Source organism: Bombus impatiens, unplaced genomic scaffold, assembly GCF_000188095.3.
Source record: "Bombus impatiens unplaced genomic scaffold, BIMP_2.2 scf_0133, whole genome shotgun sequence".
In the NCBI taxonomy this organism is placed as follows: domain Eukaryota; kingdom Metazoa; phylum Arthropoda; class Insecta; order Hymenoptera; family Apidae; genus Bombus; species Bombus impatiens.
This window is the reverse complement of record NT_176552.1, coordinates 587,084-610,788: the sequence shown is the minus strand read 5'-3', so window position 1 is coordinate 610,788 and position 23,705 is coordinate 587,084. Positions and strand designations below refer to the sequence as shown.

Here is a 23,705-nt window from a genome sequence, read left to right as displayed (position 1 = left end):
CCTAACCCCAACCTAACCACCCTGTATATATATATATATATATATATAAATCTAACATCTTATAATCTCGTTATAGCTGAAGCTACAGCAATTTGTTAATTAATTAAGATTCTATAACAAGAAATAAGAAGTAATTGCTTGGTTCTTACATTCTGCAAACGCGTCGAACGCAACGCTTCTTATTAACTCGTCGGATGAATTATCACTGAACGATGATGTTATCTGTCCGGAAACGATGCAACTATCGAAGGAACCGTGAGAAGCGACGTTACGAAACTGGAAAATAGCATCGCGTTACTTCAACCGCCAATTATCACGAACTGCGGATCGTTTCCATCGCGCTATCCCGTGGCAAATGGAATTTTGCAAAATCGTAAACTTCTATTCAAATTCTTCGTTGGAACCTCGATAAATAAAAATAATCGCTTGCAACGAGAGTATTCGGCGCGAAGAAACAGATAATCTTCAATTTCGTTTCCTCTTCGATTCTTTTTCGAAGAACACGCCATGGTGCGAGAAAAGCAAGTTCCTTTGAGGCAAAGATTCTTCGACGATCAGGATAATTAGAGTTCTGTTCTCTCTGTTTCAGCCGCACGAGTGACGCGGTCTCCAGATTTTTGCCATAGCGAAGGATATTCCAGACACGTTTCACTCGCGTGCGAAACGATACATCGGATTGCAAAAAAAAAAAAGAAAGAAAAAAAAGAGAGAAAAAGGAAAGTTTGGAAATAATCTCGGAACGAGATGCTCCTATCCTTGTAAATGAAGAAATAATTTTCGTTTAATAAACGTAGAAAATTCGTAATAAATTCGAGCGGCTTTAAACGGAAGTTGTAAATGATTTGAATTGTTATGACTCGCCTTAATAACCGAATATAAGTTAAGATATATGAGCCCGGCGGCTTCGGGATTATCCGTAGCCATCAGCGAGTCGAAATTTATAGTTTCCACTTACGAACGTTCCGCGATAATCTCGCCGTTGCTCGCCTTCCAAAATCTCGGATTCATCTACCCCTGTCCCGTAGTTTAATTAAAGATAAAAAGTCGCGTAGCTGAAATTCGTACAGCTCTGCAAGTTCGGATTAACGATCCGTTAAGACCGCGAATTGGATGAAACGATCCCGTGATGGTATTGTTTCGAAGAATTTACGCGATCCGTTCTTCTCGCGCGTTTTATCCGATCGCGGAAAATAATAATTTATCATCGCCGTCACGCTATTTCGATAAACATCGTTGTTGCAGTCGTCGTCGATCATCGAACGACGTGCAACGGCAGATGGAAGTGCGGAAAATGCCGCAAGAACGACTATTCGCTGTGAAAATAACGCGGTTGCGTAGGCAACGTTGTTGTTCTTCCTTGTTCGTTGGAAAGTTAGAAAGCGGATTGGATTTATTTGGATTGGACCCGGCCGTTGCTGCGATTATTTCTTCTTTGCTATTCCGCTCGTTTCTTCCTCGGTTCTTTCACGTATTATCTCGCTTCGTTTGTTTCACTCGACGATCCTGAATAATTGCAACGTCCTTTCACACGACAGCCATTGTCGAAATCCTGATTCTAACTTTCCGTTTAAATGTTCTCCGTTTCAGGCGCGCGAGTGACGCGGTTTCCAGATTTTTGGCATAGCGAGGGATATTCGAGACACGTTTCACTCGCGTGTGAAACGATACATCGGAAGCAAACAAAAAAAAAAAAAAAGAAAGAAGAGAATGAAAAATGGTAAAAAAACGCTTACTGTCAGATATGTTTCTCGTCGCTTTTTACGAGGTATATTTATTCTTTATAATTTGATTCATACGTAACTTGGTTGGACGTAGCTGGAAGGAAAAGTTTCGAAAAATATTTGTCCCCGGACGAGCTCGGTTCCCGCCACCCTAACGCGCTATCGCTTTCAGCCCCTGCTGCTTTTACTATCCCATGGTATTTTTTCTATGTATAACTTCGACAGACCAGGCTTAGGGCGACACCGCCAACAGTAAATCGGGCCAAAGTTCCGATCCTCGGTTAGCAACGAAGAAGAAAAACGAAGATGAAAGTAAAACGAGTTACCGGTGAATTAACTAGTTAGCTGTTTTTCACGAGTATACTCGTCACGAAGAAATGGCGATATTTTGTGCTAGGACGAGCCCCGTCGGCAATAAAATTAAGAAATAAAACAGTCATTTCGTGACAAGCTAATTCCGTATGGTAACACGTACTCCGCGTTCGACGAGTATACTCGTCGTCCTTTACATTTCGCCACGCGTTTTAGGTACACACTTTTTAAAGAGGCTGCAACAGCTAACCGGTTAATGATACTCGGGGAACACGCTCTTTCGAAGGTTAAATTATCTGTTCTTGCATCGCGTTTATTCGAACGCAGCATTTCTATTTACGTTTCCGAGTCGTTTCGCACGTGGGTACCTTTTGAAAATCCTCGAAATAATTCGTCAGCAGAGAAGAGGATCGCTTAGCCAAAAAGAAATATATTTTTAATTAAATGGGAACTTTTTCTACCGTTTTAATTAAAAAAAAGCGGTTATTTCAGCAAAAAAGCGTCGTTCTCAGCGAAAGTATAGCTTTCGGTAGAGCAGGAAATTCTTGTAACCCGAAGCAGCTTTTTTTAACTTTTTCTTTCAGCCAGAAAGTTTTTTTTAGTAGGAAATTTTTCTAGTAAAAACGTCGTTACCGAAAACACGTTTCGCATCGTCATATCGAGTTGATTCTAGAAACAGACAGATACGAGATCCCATCGAAAATGTTCCCACGTAATTCCAAACTATGAAATTGGGGTAGAGATTCTTTTCTTTTTTTTTCTTTTTTTTTTTTTTTTTTCGAAAAATACGAAGAACCACACATACCGATCCATGTAGATCACGTGGCGGTTTCCTCTGTCACTCGCGAGATACTTGCTACGGAACTGCGAAGCGAAAGAATGACGAGCGTTCGCGTGATCACTGGTCATCGCTTATTTATGTCACTGCGTATCAAGAAACTTAGCCGCTCACTCGATTAATCGAAACAGGGGTTTACATTGAGCGCAGGGGGAAGCATAACGACACACTTTTCTCTATCCACGATGCAACTGTGCGAATGATGTAACCGCCACATCCAAAATAAAACTTTCGATGGTTATAGGTCACAGTGATTAATCGTAATCATCGTTATTATTATTACTATTCCGTAAGACAAGCTCCACTCGATTATTATCTTTCACTTTTCCATTATTTCTATTTCCATTACTTTTCTCCGATCTTAACCCTCGCTTCGTCCGTGAACTCACTTTATCGTTGACAAAGACAAACCATCGACGTAGAATTAATATGGAATTAATATGCCCGTGGATTTCCTCGCAAGTTTCCTTCGCGCTTGCCTCCAAGGAACGAACACAATGTTCGCGCTACGTGGTCAGAGTTAATTTAACCGAACCACCGATTATCAAACAAACGAACGTCGATCGATGCGTCACTAGTCCTCGCAATTCCGTCCAGTTTCTATCCTTCCATTCGCATCCGGTATTCTCCGCACGTCCTCCTTAATCGGCCGCGCCGATCGCTTCGCCAATTTGCGAAAGCCGGTCAAAGCCGCCCGGACGACGTCCAAACGACGAAAAAGGATCGTAGCAAGATTCGTAGCGAGCGAACCGATTAAACTCACAGTCCCCGACGATCCAATTATCCACTGGAAGAGACCCGCGAGATCTTCCAATTTTCAGCCACCTCTCGCGAATCTTTCCGATCCTCGAGATGCAGCTAGCGACGAGCAACGACTATATTCCCTTCGATCCAATTGTAAAATTATCCTGTTCCCTTTTTAAATCCGTCCCCTCTTTTTATATTCCCGACGATCTTACTTTCCACGAAGAGAGTCCTTTTTTGCCCAACAGCCGAATGATCGACGAAACTTTGCCGTTCGTCGGACGGTTGCCGTCTCTTGGACGAAACGAAACGAGTGGACGAACGAAAGCTGCCGTCAGTGCCGGCCTCTGCGCGGTACCACGACGGAGAGCTGACCTGGGTGTCCGTTGGCATCATCATTGGCCGGCTAATGGGCGGTTTCCGTCTCAGGGGATCATGGGATACGCAACGACGGCAATGGCAACGAGGTGGACAACCACGTCATCGGAGATCTCGCGATACTCCTGGGCGTGGAAGCCGAACGGCTTACCGATGCTCCACACTCGGTTTTCCACGCTACACCGTCGGTCGATCAACGTTTCGGCGCCGGTGCACCGTTCGCGCTGATGATCTTCGTTCGATGCGTCGATTTGTCAGCTTTCTGTAAATGTGTGTGTGTGTGTATGTTTGCGTGTAAACGCGTCTATCTATGTATGTAGGTGCGTCGAAGATGCGGAGAATAGATTTCACGTAAATGTACATCCGCGCGAAGCAACGTTCGTTTGTCGAAATCGAATGAAAAATACTACGAGGATTAGATCGATCTTTTTTGACTTGTTAATTCTGCGTGGCATTGGCGTGACAAGTAGACAGACAGACTGTGCACGTCTGTGTATTTATGGAACACCGAGACGCCCGCAAACGTTTAGATTTAATAGCGTTACGTGACGCGAAAATATTAGGCTGTTCCAAAACTTTCATTTTATAAGGTTTCCTTTGATAAGTTTCGTTTTGTAAGGGAAATAGTACACATACGACGTTCTTTCTTTTGTATTGCTTTACCGATTTATCGTTCTATGGGAACAAAATGGGTCGTAAAGAATTCAATGAAACGATACGAAACAGTGAATGTTGTGTATCCATTATTTCCTTATAAATAGATCTTCGCGACAAACTAATACATTTACATCGCTCTGTGATACCGTGATACGTTTCTTCATGAATGTTAATTATTAAACAAGTGCAAGTCAATGTACACGTATTTCTCTGACCTATTACGTACTCTATGAATCGCCGGTACATGTACAGGGTGTCTTGCGTAACACGGTCAGCCGACTAGAGGCTGATCGTACGCACAGCAATACGAAAATGTAGAATGTAAGATCTGCTCGAGCGAAACTTGGTTTTCGAGAAAATCCAGTTGAAAAGTATATCGCGTATGCTTGAACGTGGCTAATTCCGGGCCGGAGAGGAGCAAACTATGGATCAAAGGCTATCGTCTATGTCGTATATGAAAATAAGTGGAAAATGTACGGTACAAGTTTTTCGCGAGATCCGTTTTCGAGAAAAATAACTTTGACAATTTACCATTCGCCTGTATTAAATTCTTCAAATTCTATTCTCTTGGCCGTGCAAGGCTTTAAACGGGAAAATTTGATTCCACATTTTTCACTGATCCTCGGGTGTACAATAACCTTTCGCCGATTATTTGCTCGTACGCGATCGACGATCAGTTCGAGTTTAAATAGACTCGGCGAATTATTACGATTCTTCGAAACTAGATTTCCCCGGTGGAAAGAATTTTATTTTATTTATTACTGTTTAGTCCGTGCCTTTCGACTTTGGACCAACTTTCGGTTTTACATCTAATTCTCTTCTTTCTATTCTATTGCACTACCATGCAGTTCATTTATAGCGAACTATAAATTATCAACTAATGGCTAAAAACTATTGCAACTTTGGTCTTTAGCCTCCTTCCTGTCGTTTGCCCTTCTTTTCTCTATAATTGCTTTCAGTTCCGCTAAACCTTCTCCAGTCTCGTTTAGCGTTTTTCCTATGTCTTTTGGTCCTCTCGTTATTTCACATTCTTCTATTACGTGTCTTAGGTCTTCTTCTTTCCTTCTGCATAGTCTGCATCTTTTCTCCCCCTCTTCCTTCCAGTATTCCCTTGCTTTGGTCTGGTGTTCGTATCTGAATCTTGCCAGTATTCTTCTGTCCTTCCATTTCATCCTCCCTTCTAAGTACTTTGGTAATTTCTCTTTGGCTATGTTCCTGTAGTGTGCGTTATACTTGGATTCCCTTATCCTTTTCCCCCTCTCTTCTGTTTCTCTCTTTCTTCTTTCTTCTATAATTTGGTCCGCCGTCATTCTTTCTTGCTCTTCTCTTGTTTCCATCTGCGTCCCTCCTTTTTCTCACCTCTTCTAGTCCCTTCTTTCTCTTTCTTGCTCTTTTCCCTTCCTGACTATTCCCCCATTCTCTCTATCTCTTTCCTTTATGCACTCCTTTACTAATTCCTTTTTTGATTCTAGTGCATTCTCTTCTCTTTTTAATGCTTTTTCTTTCATTTCTATTAATTTGCATTCCTCTAGCAGTATATAATTTGGGGGAAGAATTTTATTCGACATTTTCAATTAATTTTTGCATGAAAAATCGCCCGGTGGTCCCGGTTGACCGCGCTATGCGAGACACCGTCGAATGCAAATGTACTTGGAAATGTCGAATGCAACTTCCACATTTACGAAAAAGCACGAGAAAAATTTGAAGCGCCGACTATCGATCAGTTACTTTGCCTTTGAGGATAAATGTCCGACTGCTATGTCGAAGAAAGTTTTGCAAGATCGTATAAAATATATTCCCGCGAGGAATGGAATCAAGACGATGAAGAATTCAATAAGAAATAGCGGCCACGAAAATACGTATAAGATAACGTTAGGACGACGTGAATTCAAGCTATCTGTTTAAATTGCTTTTCTGTAAACGTTCGAATATTTCACGAGCATTAAATATTATTTACGGTTATTATCCCGTTAGTTGGGAACATTCGTTCGAACGTCTTACGTGCGTTAAAAACATTCTATGAGGCTATCTTTTCGTTAGTTAGAGCGGCGCACGCGATTGTCGTTTCAGCGCCATATATTCGTATTAAACAAATACGTACGGGAATAATTTAAATGCTGACGTGAGATTAAAGGTTGTTGAGGGTAATCTGACATTTCGCAGTGTCGCACGCAATATCTGCTCGCAATGTGCTCGCCTGCGCCAACGTCAACGACCGAATTCTTTTATTTCCAAAGCGTTTCCATTATTCGTGGTGTTTTCGTTAGGAGAAAAAAGCGTAGGAAAACGAATGTAAAAAGGGGGGAATATAGGAGGAATAAAAGGCCGCGAAACAGGGTGGAATAAAAGGCGGGAATATAGGCATTACACACGAGTATTGGACGATAAAGAAAACTAAAGGCAGATGCGTTTAAAATTTGGATCAACGTTGAAAGCTTGCCAGCGTGCTGCGAGTTGCAATATTGAGGCGTAACAGCACGCTGCGATATTCAGTTGTGGCGTACAGTTTTAACAACCAGATATATTATTGAACTTTACTATACGTTGCCACGGATTAGGAAATGGAATTGTCATGAATTATATTATTAACGAATTACGTTAAATCGTATTCGGCCATAATGGCCGAATAAAATACCAAACAGCGAAATATTGCGTTGTACTGCTAACGAAGAAGGAGAAATATGAAATTCTAATAGGTAATAAATTATGCACAACGAGCGGCTGTTAATTCGACGACGATAATACCGACGATACTATAAAATTAGTAGAATAAGCGGAATATTAAAGAAGAAGCGAAATATCACACGCTCGCGGCTTGAATTCCGATCTCGATCGACCTCGATCCTGCCGCAAATACAATTACCGTAAAATGTATTCGTCGTAGACGACAGAAGCGACTTATCTCTTCTTTATTTCCAAGTAAACTGTTGGACGGTTTCTAAGGGGGCGAGTGCATTCGTAGAAATCTTAAAGGCGAAATCTCGGCTTAATTGATATTAAAAGCGGCAACGATAACGGGAAGAAACGCGCGGAAGAAAAGTTGAAGGAGAGCGCGGCGATGGAGGAAATTTTATTCGTCAGTTTATCGGAGTCCGCAAATTTACCGCGTCCAGCTAATTTTCGTCACGAAAACTCTCTCGACCCGCCGGCTTCTGTCGCGTCATTCCTTCTTTTTCCCCCTGCTTTACATAAAATAACCGCTTTGAAACTACCCGCGGCGCACGGTAACGAACGCAAGAAAAGGGACGAGGAGAGAGAAAAAAAAAAGGAGGAAGCAGAGTAGAAGGAAATGAGAGAAAAAGAGGAAGGAGAACGAAGCCGGTTAACGGCACAAAGGCGAGTTTCCATGGAGCAGGGTGAGAATGGAGAACCACACCTTACCTTCTGCCAGCCTGTGCCAGCGACCCTGCCCTTCTTATCGTAATTGCGACTCGCGGTGATCGATCGTTCGTCTTCGCGGCGCATTATCATGCGCGTCGGCTTGCTTCCATCGGAAAAATTCTCCTGGTCGTCGGAGATTCTACCGCGCTAATTGAATTTACAGAGGGAGGTCGGACTGTCGTGTCGAGTGGAAAATTCAATTCGACGCTAAAGGTGCTTTTATCCTTCCCTCGACTTCCATTCGAACGCACTTACCGGCCGATCGACCGACCACGACCGAGGTGAATCCCATTTTGGTCGTCGCTACCGGTTCACAGGGAATCAAGAAAGAAACGAGAAGAAGATAAAGGACGGTGATTCGTTCTGGATCTCGGCTTTGAAACGAGCGACGCCAACGATTCCACGTTCTTCTTCCATGTTCAACGTCCGCTTGCTGCGTACTGCTATTGGACTGGCAACTATGTGATTGCGGATTTTCTCATTAGATGGTATCGACAAAGTCCGCAATCACTTGGTTGCCAAGCCAATGGAACTAACTGTCTTTTTTTGCTTCACGGCGTTTCGAAAACCCATTCAGCTGGACAATTCGCGCGACAGTGTCTCGATCGCCGACGAAATTAAAGAAACTGTCGCGTACCGGAGGAGGTTCGACGAGGAGGAGGAACGCGAGGCTAGTACGGTGGACCGAGACGTTTCGGAAATGGAAAGCTCATGGAAGAGGGAATCGTTGAGAAATATTCTGCTTGGAGGAAGAGGGAAAGCAGAAATCTCGAGGGTGAAACTCGAAAGGTGGCTAATAATGTGGTTCAGTGGACACGAACTACATTCGTCTACGAAAGTCATTGAGCTTCTGTTTCGAAACGACCGACAAAACGATAGGATCTGTTTAATAACGAACAAGGAACGATTTTATGTCCGACTTGTCGATAAAATTGTACCATTGACGCGTTTACATAATTATTTTATAGATTCGACGAAAATAATTCACGGTAACATCCAGATGCGATATAATTCAGTGGGATTGAAATTTTCTTGGAGATTCCAACGAAGCGTCTTTGTCGAACTTCTCGTCCGCCTTGGAACTATAATAATCTTTATGCTGCATAAACTTCCGTGCAAGTTCCACCGCGGAGAATACGCGTTTGTTAGAGCATGTTAAACTCGGTGACCCAATTGCAAACTATCTGCGACCAGGCAACGCACCGACTCCGTCCTTATGTCAAATTACGCTAACGTAAATTTAGTCTGGCTGGGTTCTGTCAGTCGTTAAAACCTTTAAGGATGCTCCTGTCGTACAATTAGATAACGAGCCCTTTTCGACCACCGGAATAGTCGACATCTTGTTGGATTATCCCAAAATTTGTATCGGAATATGTTTGTCGAACGTTGCGATGCTCTTGTCTGTTGTCACGTGACTACATCGTCCCAGAAGCTTTCCTATATTTAGACGAAAAAAACTACCTCCAAGACCAAAATAATATGCCAATAATCTATCACATAAAAAGAAAAATAGGAATCAAAATTATACTCTACGAAGAAAACTTAAATGGACAGACCGCAGACACTAGATAGAAGATAGAAGATACAATATGACCCTCTCCCTCTGAAAGATACTAAAGACAAGCACAGAAAAAGCACAAAAATATATTGGTGGATACCGAATCCATAATAAAATAAGAGAGAAAAACATTAAACCGACAGAACTCAATTCTGCCCCCGTATAACACAGGCGTGAACATTGTAAATATTGTAAATTTTGTAAATAAACCTATTTAACATCCCCCTCCCTCTCATCCCGCCTCTCCCCAAAGTTACACAGCACCCAAAAAGCAGACTACCGAAGCGTCCTGTTTTACGACCAAGTTTTCAGGACAGAAAAAACAACTAAAAACGAAATCACATAAAAGCTCCGCTCCCCAGCGGCTTAAATCCAAAGAATATATTAAAACACAAAAAATGTAAATGTACTTAACACATCTTATCAAAATTCATAGTGTATTGTGAATACCCAAATGTATTAAAATGTATCTTGGTCTAATAAACGTTATTTAAAAAAAAAAATCTTGTCTGTTGTTACAAAACTGACCGTACCTTTTTGTTCTCGATATTTTGTCCGAATTGAATCCAGCGGAAACTCCGCATCGGTTTTCTAAATTTGTACATTTTCGAACCTTACGATTTTCAAGCTTGCAAATTTTTGAACGTTCCAGTGTTCGAATAATCAAACTGTCGGGTCTTCTTGTATCTTCTAACAATACTTGTCAAGCAACTACTACCCTCCTATGATAATACGAAAGAATCTTGCGCGCAAAGGGATTGCGACAAGGGTTTCCAATAGCGGCCATTATTTTACACAAGATTTAACGAGTACTTCGCGATTTCAATCTCGCTCAACAGCGATCTTAACTCCGCGTAAATTCCGGTAATTTAACAAGTGGAGCGAACGCTCAGTTAATGGTAAATCGAAACGTCTCGGGGAACCATTTCTCAGAGACGCGGTGAATAATTTCGTTCACGAGGAACAGTCGATTAATGCAAGCATTTAACGCTAACATTATCAAGCCCGGTCAAATGGCTGGTTTCAAAATTGAATTTCAAAATTCGTCGTTATTTCTTTCGTTCGTCTAACATTACGTTGATTCTTATATTAAACAAACACTGAGACTAAAATTGAGACAAAAATTGCAGTTAGACGAACGAGAGAAATAACAACGAATGTACAATTTTAAATTAAACATTGAAATCGGTCATTTTTCACCGGGCCTGGTAAAGTTAGTCTCAAACAACAAGTGGTCCCAGCCGTTCACTATAATGTGTACAATGCGCGTGTAGATATACAGGGGGTTGGTAACTGATGGTACAAGCGGAAAGGGGGTGATTCTACGCGAAAAAGGAAGTCGAAAATATAGAATAAAAATTTAAAAATTTAAAAATTTAAAAATTTAAAAATTTTAAAATTTAAAAATTTTAAAAATTTAAAAAATTTTTAAAATAACGTCAATCGAGACAACGATCTACAATGAGATCCGTTATAACGAGACGTACCGAGCGAAAATTCAAAGTCGATTTTCTCGAAAACGAAGTCTCAAACGAAAAATTGTTATTCTATATTTTCGACTTCTTTTTTCGCGTAGAATCACCCCCTTTCCGCTTGTACCACCAGTTACCAACCACCCTGTATATGCGGCGTGGAAACCGATCGATTCGCTTCGATTCTCGTTGCTCGGTTTACGTTGTTTGAACGAACGATGACGCGAGAAAATGATAAAATAATACAATTCGTCTGAAGGGATGCTTCGTATACGACCGAGTAACGTTCGCGCTTCCGTCGAATTTGCCTGCACACGCGACACGTAATTTTTTTTACCACCAAACGTACATTTTGAATAAATTTAATTTTCAATTTTTATTGGAAGCCATCGTTTTCTTTTGCAACTGTTTCAAGTTATTGTGAGATTGCGGTTTCATATACATGTACGTTTACGTGATACTCGAAGGCGCGGGAAATGCGGAGAATTTAGGTAACACGGGCAAACCATAGAAAGCGTGGAAACTGTAGAAACCAGTGTAATATTTCGCCAAGTAAAACGACAAAATTCTCTACCTAGGTTCCATTTTCCTCGTTACATTTATACAAAAACATGAATTTGCATAATTATCCGCAGTTTAATTATCGTAAGTGGGCACGCTTCTACAAATGAAGACTTCTCGCGGTTGTTTTTTATACGTAAACGTAGGTATACGTTCTCCGTTACGTGGTCTGTAAAGTATTCTTAGCTGTCGTTTTTTTCTTTTTTTTTAATCCTTCCCCGAAGAAACGTTGATCGAGTTATTAAAAATTCCAACGTGTTTATTCGTTGCACCTATTTTGATCGGAGAAAGACCACGTTAAAACGGAAACGGACAAGAGAAGGCACATCCAGCGTTTCTGCGAGTTGCAGAAAACTACGATAGCTCTTGAAACTGGAAAATATTCTATTAGAATAAGTGTGTTACAGTTGTAATTCGATCGAAAATTTGCTGATGAAAATGTAGATAGTGCGGGTCTGTTAAACCGGAAAGTTAGACCGCTCGATCATCGAAATTGTTCATATTTACGAGGGTTCAACGATATCCGTTTATTTTGTAATTACGCGGCCGGTATAATTACCTTGATCATGCTAGTTGTTAATATCACAGGGACAAACGGCTCGACCAACTAATTTCATAGAGTATTACCGTTGCAATTACGATATTCATGGAATTACGAATACGTCCAATCTAACCCTTCTCGATCAACGTTCCACTTGTCAACAGATTCCTCAAACATCAGGAACGCAATGTCGATACGATGCAACATCTTCAACTTGTGGAAACCGTGGATAAAGTTAGATTTTAAGAGAAAGCTGCACGCACGTTCAAACATGAAATATAAATGTTTTTGGGTTTCTACCTTTGACGATTATTCTGAAAATTCTTTGAGCAATTATACATTTTACGTGTCGTTTTTATTCATCGTGTTTATCTCCTTTGAAAAAGTACATTTTCATCAAGTTTCCATTCAGAATACCAATTATTCAGCATAGAAACGAAAAGCAAATCAACCTTCACCCGACCACCATGCTTTTCAGTCTGTAAATTTTCAAATTAAAAATGCCCCGAAACTTTCTCCCCACTTGGCAAGTAACTTCGAGTAAAATGAATAATTACGAATGTTTAATATTTCTCGAACCCAACACCGAACACTGAATAATACTTTACCAATCCTATTAGCTATTAATTAGTAATATAGCGTATATCGATAGCAAGATTAATAATGCTGACTCATTAATGGCACGAATAATACTTTATGGACGTAGTGATGAAGGTATCTGTCGTTTTCTAAGACATTTGTCGTTTAATGAGAAATATCGAATATTTTACAATTAGGCTGCCGGCAATTATGGAAATTCGTGAGAGCGCAATTTAAGAAATGATCCGAAAAGTTTCTTTCCTTTTATAAAGAAATGTGACGGAGGTGTAGTTGGAGCTAGGTGAAAAGGGAATGAGCGTTTCGTCCTGGGACTACCGGTGGACTCGTCGGTAAGGCTATGCCCGGTAGTCCCTGCCTTAGACGTAGAGGGAGTCTCGCTAGGTGCGGTATTTGTATCAATCGTCCGTATATTCGACCGCTAGCGAGATAGACAGACTCGTCGTCGTAGTCCTCTGGTGTTGGCGGTTGGTACCCGCGAATCGCCCGGGAGGTGTTGCGCCGCGTTGATGCCTCGACCTGTCGGCGTCCTATTGACACCGATCCGCCACAGAAATAACGAATGCACAACGTTATTCGTTTTATGTTATTTTATCGAATTACGTATGCTCCATTGTGTTTTATCAAAATAAAGACACAACGTTTGACAGACTAGGTTTCGTGTTTGTATAAAGATGCACCGTTGTGAAAGACGTGTCTGTAAAAGAAAGACACTTTTCGGACAACCTAACGCTACAACAGGCGTTACGCTTCCGACATGCGTCTACTTTTCTCACATTGTACGCGTTCTATGCGTCTTTACGTTCTCAAACTTCTCGTAAACGCGTCAAACGTCCACTTATAATAGCCACGCGTATTTCCAGATTTCATGCGAACCTGATCGACATGATCGCGATAGTCAAGCTCCGTAACAGTGTTAATTTTCAAAGTGTATCGCGTAACGAACATTTTTCCGTGTCGTATCTCTAAAAAGCGTCTACGAACGTTCGAATATTTTCGTTGGTCCGTGTGCTTTTTACTAGCTCGTTGCATCAAGAATTTCGGTTTTCTAATTAGATTCTGCCACGGGCAAGAGCCAACGATCGGAGCAAGCTTAAAAATAGTCAGCGCCCGTGGGAAACGTAACGAAGTTCCTGCATCGTTGGATGCAATATTTAGCGAAATCGGCGAATGCTAGCAGCGGAAAAATCTTTTCACGGAGCCATGAATACTTCAGTCGCATCGACCCGCGTCGAAGATTCCACGTTGCGTCGGAACGAGCACGAAAAGAAGAACAAGCAAAGCCAGAGAAAATCGGACAGAAGGAGCAAACGAAGAAACGAGAACGTCGGTTCGTTAGAACACGAATTTCGAGCGCGAAGTTTCCAGATTTTTGTTTAGAAACTCGTTTCACTTGGTTTCAGCGTGAACGTCTAACGTTTCTCGATTAAAACCGTTGATATGTATTTTATATTCCAGGAATCTGATATCTTCAATTCAACATGCCGAAAGATATCGTTTCGATAACGCGAGAGCGAGGTTTTCGTCCCTTTCTTCGGATCAATTTCGCTCGTGCTCTTTGCGTTTTAGCAGTTTCTTAAAGACGGTTTATCAATTTTTCACGAGGAACTTTCTTGGAAGAGGCAACAGACTCGAACGCGATTTCCTTGCTCGGCGTAAATCTTTCAAGTTGCTTCTGAAAAATTATCCTCCCGAATTCAAGCACTCGTTCGAAGATTCTTTTTTGAGATCTTCACGAACGAAGCGGTAAACCGTCGCCTGTTCGAGTTTCGTCGATCGTTCGATTCACCAAGCCACGAAACAGCGCCTAAAGCTCGGGCAAACGTTCCCACAGCCCCGTCAATTTTACCCTCCGGTTAAACTTTCATCGGTTCGTTTCTAAATAGCTCGCGGATCCAGCGAATCCATCGATCACATGGTCGTTCTACATTTTCATACCGGTTTGATGCAGATTTGGCGTCAATGATGTTCTACGAATCGCGATTCGCTTGGTCGACGTTGGCACGTTACACTGGCTCATTATCTCGTTGTGGTTTGCGGCTCGTTTATTATCTCGTTACCAATCGGTCGCTTAAGTTCCATGTAAACTACGATAAAGTTTGGATGTTGGTCGTTTGCCGGCGAGCTCGTGGAACGACCACTTAATGCGGAAAACTTGCAGCCTCTAATCAGGCTAAAGTATTTCCAAGCTAAATATTACAGGAAATCGCTGTTTAATCGAATCAACGAGTTTCGGTGCGAGCAACGAGGCGAATATAAAACGAAACGACGAGTGTACCCTGAGAAGCATATAGCTTGAATTGTCGCGTATTTTTCCAGCGATTGGAAAAATTCGAAAGGTCGGTGGGAAAGTTCGTTCCGATTTACATTTCCATTCGATATACCTTTTACCGAGTTACATAGGTGCCATTTTCTTTCACGATCTTTCTTCGTCATTCACGCCACTTCGATATTCCATCGTTGCACAATCTCTCAGGTTTTAATACGATTTTTTACCAAATTCTTTAAAAATTGCAACGAACTTTCCGAGCCAGCAATATAGTTAGGTGCATCTAACGTACTGACAATGGTTTCGTATTGTTCAGACGCAAAGACGCATTCGTAACAGTTTCTTTATGCCATCATTGCTTTTTTTACTGTTTTATTCGACAGTAGTTAGCATTTTTCATAAGATACAGCACGAAATATCTAAGACGCGAACGTGTTAACGATCCGACGTCGTGGCAGAAACGAGTGAGAGAGAGAGAGAGAGAGAGAGAGAGAGAGGGAGAGGAACGACAGAAACGAATTTCATCAAATTTTTAACGCGCCTGTGAGTTCCAATCGATTCCTTTCGTTTCTACGTTCGTCAAACTCTTCGCGATTCTAATTAGAACTTTGACTCTGCGGTTTTATCATATTTTAATCGCTTTAAAAGTAGCAGTTATGCTTCGTGGTAAACACGATGAAATATTTCCACATACAGCTCTCCTCTAAATAACGAACAAACAAACGGACCATTTTTTCCACTGTCCGTCAGCATCGTATTAGGTTGTCCGGAAAGTGTCTTTCTTTTACAGACACGTCTTTTACAACGACGCATTTTTCTACAAACATAAAAGCCAATCTGTCAAACGTTCTGATTTTTATCTCGATAGAACAAAATGGATCGTACGTAATTCGATAAAATAATATGAAACGAAAAATATCGCGCGTCCATTATTTCCTTGTAAAACGAAAGGAACTTTCCGGACGACCTAATGCTTTCGATCAGCGAAATATAATCATGCGGTAACGATACTATCCGGTGAATATTAATCAATTATTCTGTCGCGTGTCTCTCTTTAGTCGAAAGGGAAGGAATCTGACGTGGAAATAAATTTCCTCGAGTCTGTCACGTCGCAGAGGTTCTTTCGCGTTTAATCCGCGGCTTTTCAACCGTTCGAGTCGTAGGTGGCGAGAGGCGAAATTTAATTTCAGGGGAACAGTCTCGAAGAGGCTCCGACATCTTCGGTTTTAATTGCTCAGCGAGAGGCATCGATCGATGGAGAACGTGACGATAATGTTAATCGATGAATCGTCGCGCGTCTCCAACGACTCGAACGTATGGCAGCATCGAGACATTTGCATCGATCTTTTATTCATGCGAGTTTCTTTCGAAGGAACACGCGATCAAGCCGAATTATTCGTAGATTCGTCCATTCTTTTTCCAATTTTATGCTCGTTCGCTGTGGCTTCGCCGAGAACAAAGAAAGAGTCCGACTTTATGGTAGTTCGAGGTATTACAAATCTCGATCTCCATCAAGATAAATATTATTAATAGTACGAATAGTAGAAATACTTCGGGTACGAGTTATTGTCGGAGAAATAGTTTGAATAAATACTATTACGTTAATACGCGTGCATGTACATGTATAGTTTATTTTCCAGCGAAGCATCAGGTTCTCTACCATTAAATACCGTCGTATCGTCGATCATGAAACGCGTTGAAGAAAAAAGACGTTTGTAGATCGCGTATGCTCGATGTTGAAGAGATTTATAGCTGCAAAAATACCGAAACCTCGCTGCTTTAAAACTAGAACTACCACATCAGTCAAATTGACTGGTTCTACAATTTTATTTTCAAATTTCTACTTCGTGTTATATCTTTTCCCCGCAATGATGTAATGGCTTTCGCAGCGATAATTAAAAGAACAATATAACGCGCGGAACAACCCTTTAACGCTTTATTCGTACGTTATTCGGGATATTTCAACTGCGGTCTTTCTATCGTTCTTACGTTACTCGGGTTTAAGATGGAGTTCGATGAATTTGAATAAACGAGAACAGACGTGAAATATTCCTTATGAAAAAATAAGAATAAAATATGCGATAAAATTTGCTCATTTAACACTAGAACTACCACACCACTCGAATTGACTGGCTTTACAATTTTATTTTCAAATTCCTGCTTCTTCTCCCGCAATGATGTAATGACTTTCGCAACGATAACCAAAAGAATAATATAACGAGTTTTATTTTGTTTTTTATGTATTCAAACTGAAAATAATTTTGTATCAAGGCTACTTATACCAATACCAGTGAAAATGACTGATACTCGTCGAAGTGTAAAAGGGTGCTGCGATCTGTTCATCGAACCCCAATTAACCAGTTTCCTCGTTTTCTACAACTTGCCACACGTTTTTCAAATTTTTGCTGCGTATCATTCGATACGACGATATCGGTTATCAGGAAAATTCCGGATCGATCGCTGGATCGCTAAATGCTAACACTAGCAATACCACACCAGTCAAAATCGCTGTTTCTACAATTTTGTAAACCCTCGTTTAGGGATGATAGTCCCAGATGGATTAATAATACCAAAAATGTACTACATAACATGGAATTGCTTCTGTAAGAAGGTAATAAATCAATAAATATAAAAATATTCCATTACAACGTGTTCTTTAAAGACCAGTCAAAAGTCATTTTCACTGGTTTTGGTGGAAATAGCTTCGTTCTAGCGTTAATATTTGTACGCTCCTCGATTTGGAAAATGTAAATTCATCATTTTTGGGAAGATTAGAAGCATCTCTTATCTAGTCTGCCTGATTCGTTTTATAAATTTTTAAAAATTCCCAATGCTTGCGACTCACGTGAAAGTAAGAAAGTACGCGAAAGAAAAATGTGAGAATGGAAAGAATCACGCGTATTCGTACCATTTTATGCAATTCAATTAATAAATTCCATAATAGGTCTGCTGTTGATGAAGAATCTCATGCATCGTGTCACGTGTTAATACCAGTCACTAGATTTGCATAAATTGCAATAACCTATATTCCAACTTACCTCATTAAGTTATTAATCTTGCGTTACCAGCGATCGTAAGATGTACGCGAGTTAACGATATTGCAGCGTTTAAGTAACGTGATCGCCATCCGACCGGCTTGTTAACTCTGATCTGTTGAAATTACTTTTTGGATATTCCTAGCTATTTTTATCGCGTTCAGATTGTAAGAGCCGCATGGAAGAAAGGAATACGGCAATAAATATAAAACGTTTCGTCGTAAATCACGTATTTCCACGATGGAAACTAGTTCACGAGTAGAGAACGATCGATCGATACTTTTTCAACGTGGAAATAAAAGTTGGCCGAACGTTACTTTATCATTTTACATCGACTCGTATTCGCTTTGAAGTCGCAGACAACGTAACAACTTCCGAGAATGCGATCGATATTTCTTCGGTTAAAAGACGAATTAAAGTCATTTCAACGTGTCGCTTTTCATATTCGTTTGCGAGCTAAGAACACAAAGTTTCAACGGCGATGGAAAATCGAGACGTAACGGCTGTAACGCGTCGCTGCTGAAATAATCGAGAGTTCAAATGGAACTACGATAAAGTTCTGTACACGCGATTGTACACGTTCGTTTGTTTAAAATCATCATTCCTATAATTTCCTATTTTCAATCTATTCTCGGAAAATGAAATCTGAACGTAATTAACATCGCTGCAAATACGTAGACTCGCACGGTTTCGCTGAAAATTAAATCGAGCAAACGGATCAATTTTTCATCCGATAGAAATTCCACGACGATTCATTTCTCGAAACTAACCTTCATTCCACCGACATATTCGATTATTTAAAATTGGACTTTCTTCATTCTCCTCCCTGCGAAATTATATCACGCCGGCGCCACTATTCTTATCTGGAAATTCTTTGACGTCAGAATTTTAACGCGGGCTTTTCAAAATTTCATCGGTCCGAGGGTATTACGATCGTACACTCGCTACGTTCGCGTATAAAATTGATTTCGCCAGTCTTGTGCTTCCAAACGTACTTGAAATAATCTTAGAAAGGAAGTTTCAACGTCTATCGGATACGAATGAAACGTAAGCTTCTTACGAATAGACACGTAACAGGTTCAAAAGAAGGAATTTTGTTGGGAAACGGAACGACAGCTGGAAAATAACAACGGAGGGAAAGCTAGGCTGCGGAAAATGCACATGGGAAATATCGTGACGCTGCGGCGTCGTCCCGTCTCGTGTATTTTCGTCGGGCCGCCATAGCTTCCCGTTCTAATTACAATGGCTCGCCTCTAAATTAACACTTGCATTGTTTATACGCGATCGAATGAACAATGCAACTTCTGCGATGCAATCTCAGTGGAGACTGGTTGTACACCGGCCTCGTTTTACGACAGCGGCTGTTGACAGCGGCTGTTTTTTGATCCAGCCGCGAGAAATTGATTCTCAGATTTGCTTCGTCAAAGGCAAAAATATCCCACTTTCCTTTTTTTTCATTTGTTCGCCACTGCTGTCGAAAGTAAGAATTTTCGGACTTTTCAACTTTTCGATCTTTGAATCTTTAATCTCTGGATTTTCAAGCTTTTAAACTTTCAAACTCTCCAACTTTCAAACTTGTGAATTTTAATACCATCGATTTATCGTTTCTCCTTTCGAAGATTCGAGGTTTTAAACCTCTGAATTTTTCATCCTCCGGATCTTCGAATAATCGAAATTCTCAATTTTATTTAAATTGCCAATTTTCCAATATCCTAAAACCCTTCGATCAAACATTGATGTAACGCTACATGGACAGTGGAATTCGCTGCTAACGCTCTAATTACCCTAACGGTGCACGCGAATTATCATTCTCAAATAGAAACCAGATTCAACGACTAAAGTACCGGCAATTTCTTTATCTGCATGTATATTTCATTTCCGACATCCATAAAAAGCGACATGTCGGAGGAATTGTTTCGCTTTGGGGATTTCCGATAAGAGGCAAGGGACATTTTCCTTCCCTTATCGATTTTTACAGTTATTCGTGCCACTGGAATTTACGATTTTCATCTGGCGGAACGGTACTTTTGATGCCATGAAAAGATAAGCAAGCTAGAAAGTTGCAGCCAGGAGACTCGAATCTCTGGCTTGTTTCTCCATCTATGCGTTATTCATCGGGCTTATTAAGGAAGTTATTCGTAAAATATCCAACCCCGTGTGTGCTCTGGAAATTGAACTTTTCGAGTTCGTGCTACTGTCCCAATGTAACGAATTGTAACGTTACGTTATTTTACTCGGCAACTTCGCGAACCGCAAGATTCGAAACGCGTGGAAATTGAACTTTTCGAGTTCGTGCTACTGTCCCAATGTAACGAATTGTAACGTTACGTTATTTTACTCGGCAACTTCGCGAACCCCAAGATTCGAAACGCGTGATTGCCGTTGCAAAGCTGAAGATTTCCAAACGACACGCGTGTCCAGACGTACGCTGAAGGTGGAGAATTGAAACGATATCTGTAATGGTGAGAAACGCGGCTAATACTAGCGATACTGGTGGTAGTGATTAATAGCGATTAAATAATAGCAGCAGTAAGGTAGCCATAAATTAAAGGGGTATTTTGGCCTAGAAATTTGAAAAATCGAAAATTTTTTTTTCATATTTCCAAAGTTTAGACATTCGAGAATATGCGATTAAAAGGATTTTTCAAAATTTCAATTATTTTACGAGTTACAGCCATTTTTGTGACGCGGCATCTGCTCCGGTCTCAAAACTTGTCTCAAAACTTTAAACGCGTTTTTCTCGAAACTACATTTTTCGAGTTGGCGTGCACGATATCTCAAATTCTAACGAACCGATTTCTTTTAAATTTGGTCCGAATATTCCTTATATACTCCTCTATCGTCCGGACCACGCTCAGCTCAAAATCTTTAATATTGCTATTTTTTAAACGTTCGGAATTGTCAAAGAAACGCGCGAAATAAGAAATTTTTTTTTCAAACGGCCGTCATTTTGTGAAAAAATGTTGTATTGACTTTTCCAAGGTTCGGACGATAGCGGCATCCATAGTAATTAAGAATCCGTTCGCATTTTTCTTTTCGGATGACCAGAGGGGTTGATATCATGCACGCCACGACACCCCATTTTTTTGGCAGCACCCACTTTGCCAGCTCGTAACTTTTTAAATATTGAGTTTTTTTTTCAGTGAATTTTTTACGTAATCTCGAAATATCAATAAACAAATGCTAAAAAGAAGGATAGCAAAAATATTTTTTGTTTCGCTTGTACAGAGCTTCAAAAATCGCCAGAAATTCATGCCTCTAGACCAGAATACCCCCTTAAAGTAACAACAAAAGTAACAAAAGTAACAAATTTCGCAGGGAAATGGGTCCGAGCTTGACGAATCGCTATGAACCTCGAGTTAATTCGTCCAACGTGGTATCGTCGATCGGTCAACAGTGAACCGCAGAGCGTAAAACGAACAAGTTGGAACGTGGTTCACCAAGACGATGCAAGACCACGCGTGTCGATCGTCACGCGACAAAGATTGGTGCAACTTGAATGGGATGTTCCAGCCCATCTACCATGTTCCTTCGATCTTGCACGCTCAGACTATCGCTTATTCTACTCGTTACAAAACTACCTCGACGATAAGAACTTGTCCCCTTTGGGAGACTGGAAACGCCAGTTCGAACGTTTCTTTTCCTCAGAGGACTAAGCAATTGTACGTCGATGGAATAACCAAGTTACCACGAGGATGGCGAAATGTCATCGAAAGGAAAGGCGCATGCATTGCTCGGAAACAATACGCGTAAAGGAGAAAACGCGTGCTTCGATTTGGAAAAACGGAACGAGCTTTGTTCGAGCTTCAGTCGGAATTTCTAAATCGAAGAAAAGCAATCCGCAGTTAATCAATTGGTCGAGCAATCGCATTTATATTTTTATATCACGCTTCTCTGTGTTAACCGATGTTAACGATTCGTTTTCCGCTCGTTCATACGGTTTTATTCCCATTTCGTTGCTCTGTTTTACGAGATTAAACCGTACGCCGAAGCGCGCTTCGGATCGTCGATAATTTCCTCGAGTATTTTCTTTTTCAAAATGAAATCGAGCAAACGTGGGACATTTCGCCGAAGAATATTTCAATTTCTTGTACGCGTGGCAGACGTTCGTTGCGCGTGAGATAACAGCGTCTCGTCTTAAGTACAATATATTCGTGTTGTTTTGCCGTGGATTTCATAGGTTTTTTATTAGCCAACCGTAAACTTCAAAATTCCTTGATACGAGCCGATCTACCTGGGCCGAATGCCGTCATAAAAACTCTCCGGGGAGCTTTCTCGTACAGCCCTGAAGCGTTGTCGTGCGGAGTATCGTTTCATCAGCTCGCCAAATACAAGTTTCGCGGTGGTCGATTCAGCGAAACGTCTATAAATCGTATAAAACAATTTAACGATCGAGCGTTTAGGTCTTCCAAGCTGGAAGATTAAATGCATCGTTGGTTTTCTCTTAAAAAAATAAAAAAAAAGTGTCAGTCTGTGAGGCAGCTCTTCGAACAATCAGCTTCGGATCTTTGTTATTACCGCGGCGTCGGAAATAGAAAAATTTACATCGACTATCTAAATGATAGAAAACTTGTCAAAAGTGAAAAGCTTGTGAAACAATCCTCATTGATTCGACGACGATTTTATAGAATCGATGTGAAGCGTTGAGCTATTATATATGAACGAAGCTACTTTTACAACCTCTGGTGATTGATCGCAGTTGAATAATTAAATTCGCCATTTGCCACGCTCGTTACTCGAACGTTTACCGAGAAGCCAACGAATATTTTTGTTTCGCACGGTGTCAGAAAATTAGCATGAGAAATAAGCGGAGAAACGTTGAACGGTGACTGGCGAAAGAAGCTAACGTTGTATCTACAGTCGCTGGTTCCTTTGACTTGGAGAACAGTGCACGTATTATGTCACCGGTCGAGAATACTCTAATTAGAGGGGTCGTAAAACCGGGAAGCCCATTTACGTTATTTTCCTGAAAGTCGACGAGAACGACGAAACGACACGGTAGACAGAGGATCGTAGAAGAACGGTTTGAAGAAAATGAAGCGCGTACGAACCGATAGAATTCGCCGCAGCGGCGCCGTGAAATTGCGTTTGTATATTTCATTTTCACTCGTATTCCTTTCGAACGCTCGTTACAATACGCGAATAACGTTATTAATATTTAAATCGGATTGATTCACGTTGAAAGCCTCGCACACCTTTAGAAATCCAGTATCGACGACCGATTTAATGGCTTGTTTGTATGATTTCGCGATAAATCTTCCTTGGAGCAAACAGTTCGATGCGCTGCGTTTGCCAGCTGAAAATAAATTTCCCCGGTGAAATGTGATCCACCATGGTATTTGCCGTGGTCGGTGGTTATATTTCACTGGAGAATGTTGCGCCCTTATTATGCAAGATCTTTATTATGAGAGAATTTGCATTTATATTGTCAATTAGTTCGCGAAACCTACCTGTATCCGAGTGTACGCGTCGCTGTCTGAGCGCGTACGTTCAAGTGAATTCGAACAGGTGCGCTGCCGGCTAGAAATGATTCTATGCAATGGCTGTCGTACATTTCGAAATGTACGAAAAATTACGACGATTATTATCGGTAAGCTATGGGTGCAAGGTGCCTGAGACTTGTGCCTGAAACTTGAGGCTC

The 23,705-nt window shown here is 41.0% G+C and overlaps 2 protein-coding genes across 5 annotated transcripts in view; both read right to left on the bottom strand.

Annotated features, from left to right (window-relative positions):
* LOC100741492 (chondroadherin-like protein) overlaps positions 1-23,705 on the bottom strand; it is a 174,458-nt gene that overhangs the window by 13,652 nt on the left and 137,101 nt on the right. The window contains exon 1 of one of the 4 annotated variants that reach the window (XM_003486774.4): positions 2,839-4,000. The exons of the other annotated variants lie outside the window; for them this stretch is intronic. The gene's annotated coding sequence lies outside the window, so the exon portion shown is untranslated. Of the gene's footprint in view, positions 1-2,838; positions 4,001-23,705 lie in introns of those variants that run through there. 4 annotated transcript variants of the gene reach the window in all.
* LOC105680298 lies at positions 5,535-6,151 on the bottom strand. The gene has a single exon (XM_033319011.1). The coding sequence runs from the start codon at positions 5,985-5,987 to the stop codon at positions 5,535-5,537; it is 453 nt and encodes a 150-aa protein (XP_033174902.1). The 5' UTR covers positions 5,988-6,151.

Coding starts and splice junctions, on each gene's coding strand:
- LOC105680298 (XM_033319011.1), bottom strand. CDS start 5,987: ATGGAAACAAGAGAAGAGCAAGAAAGAATGACGGCGGACCAAATTATA.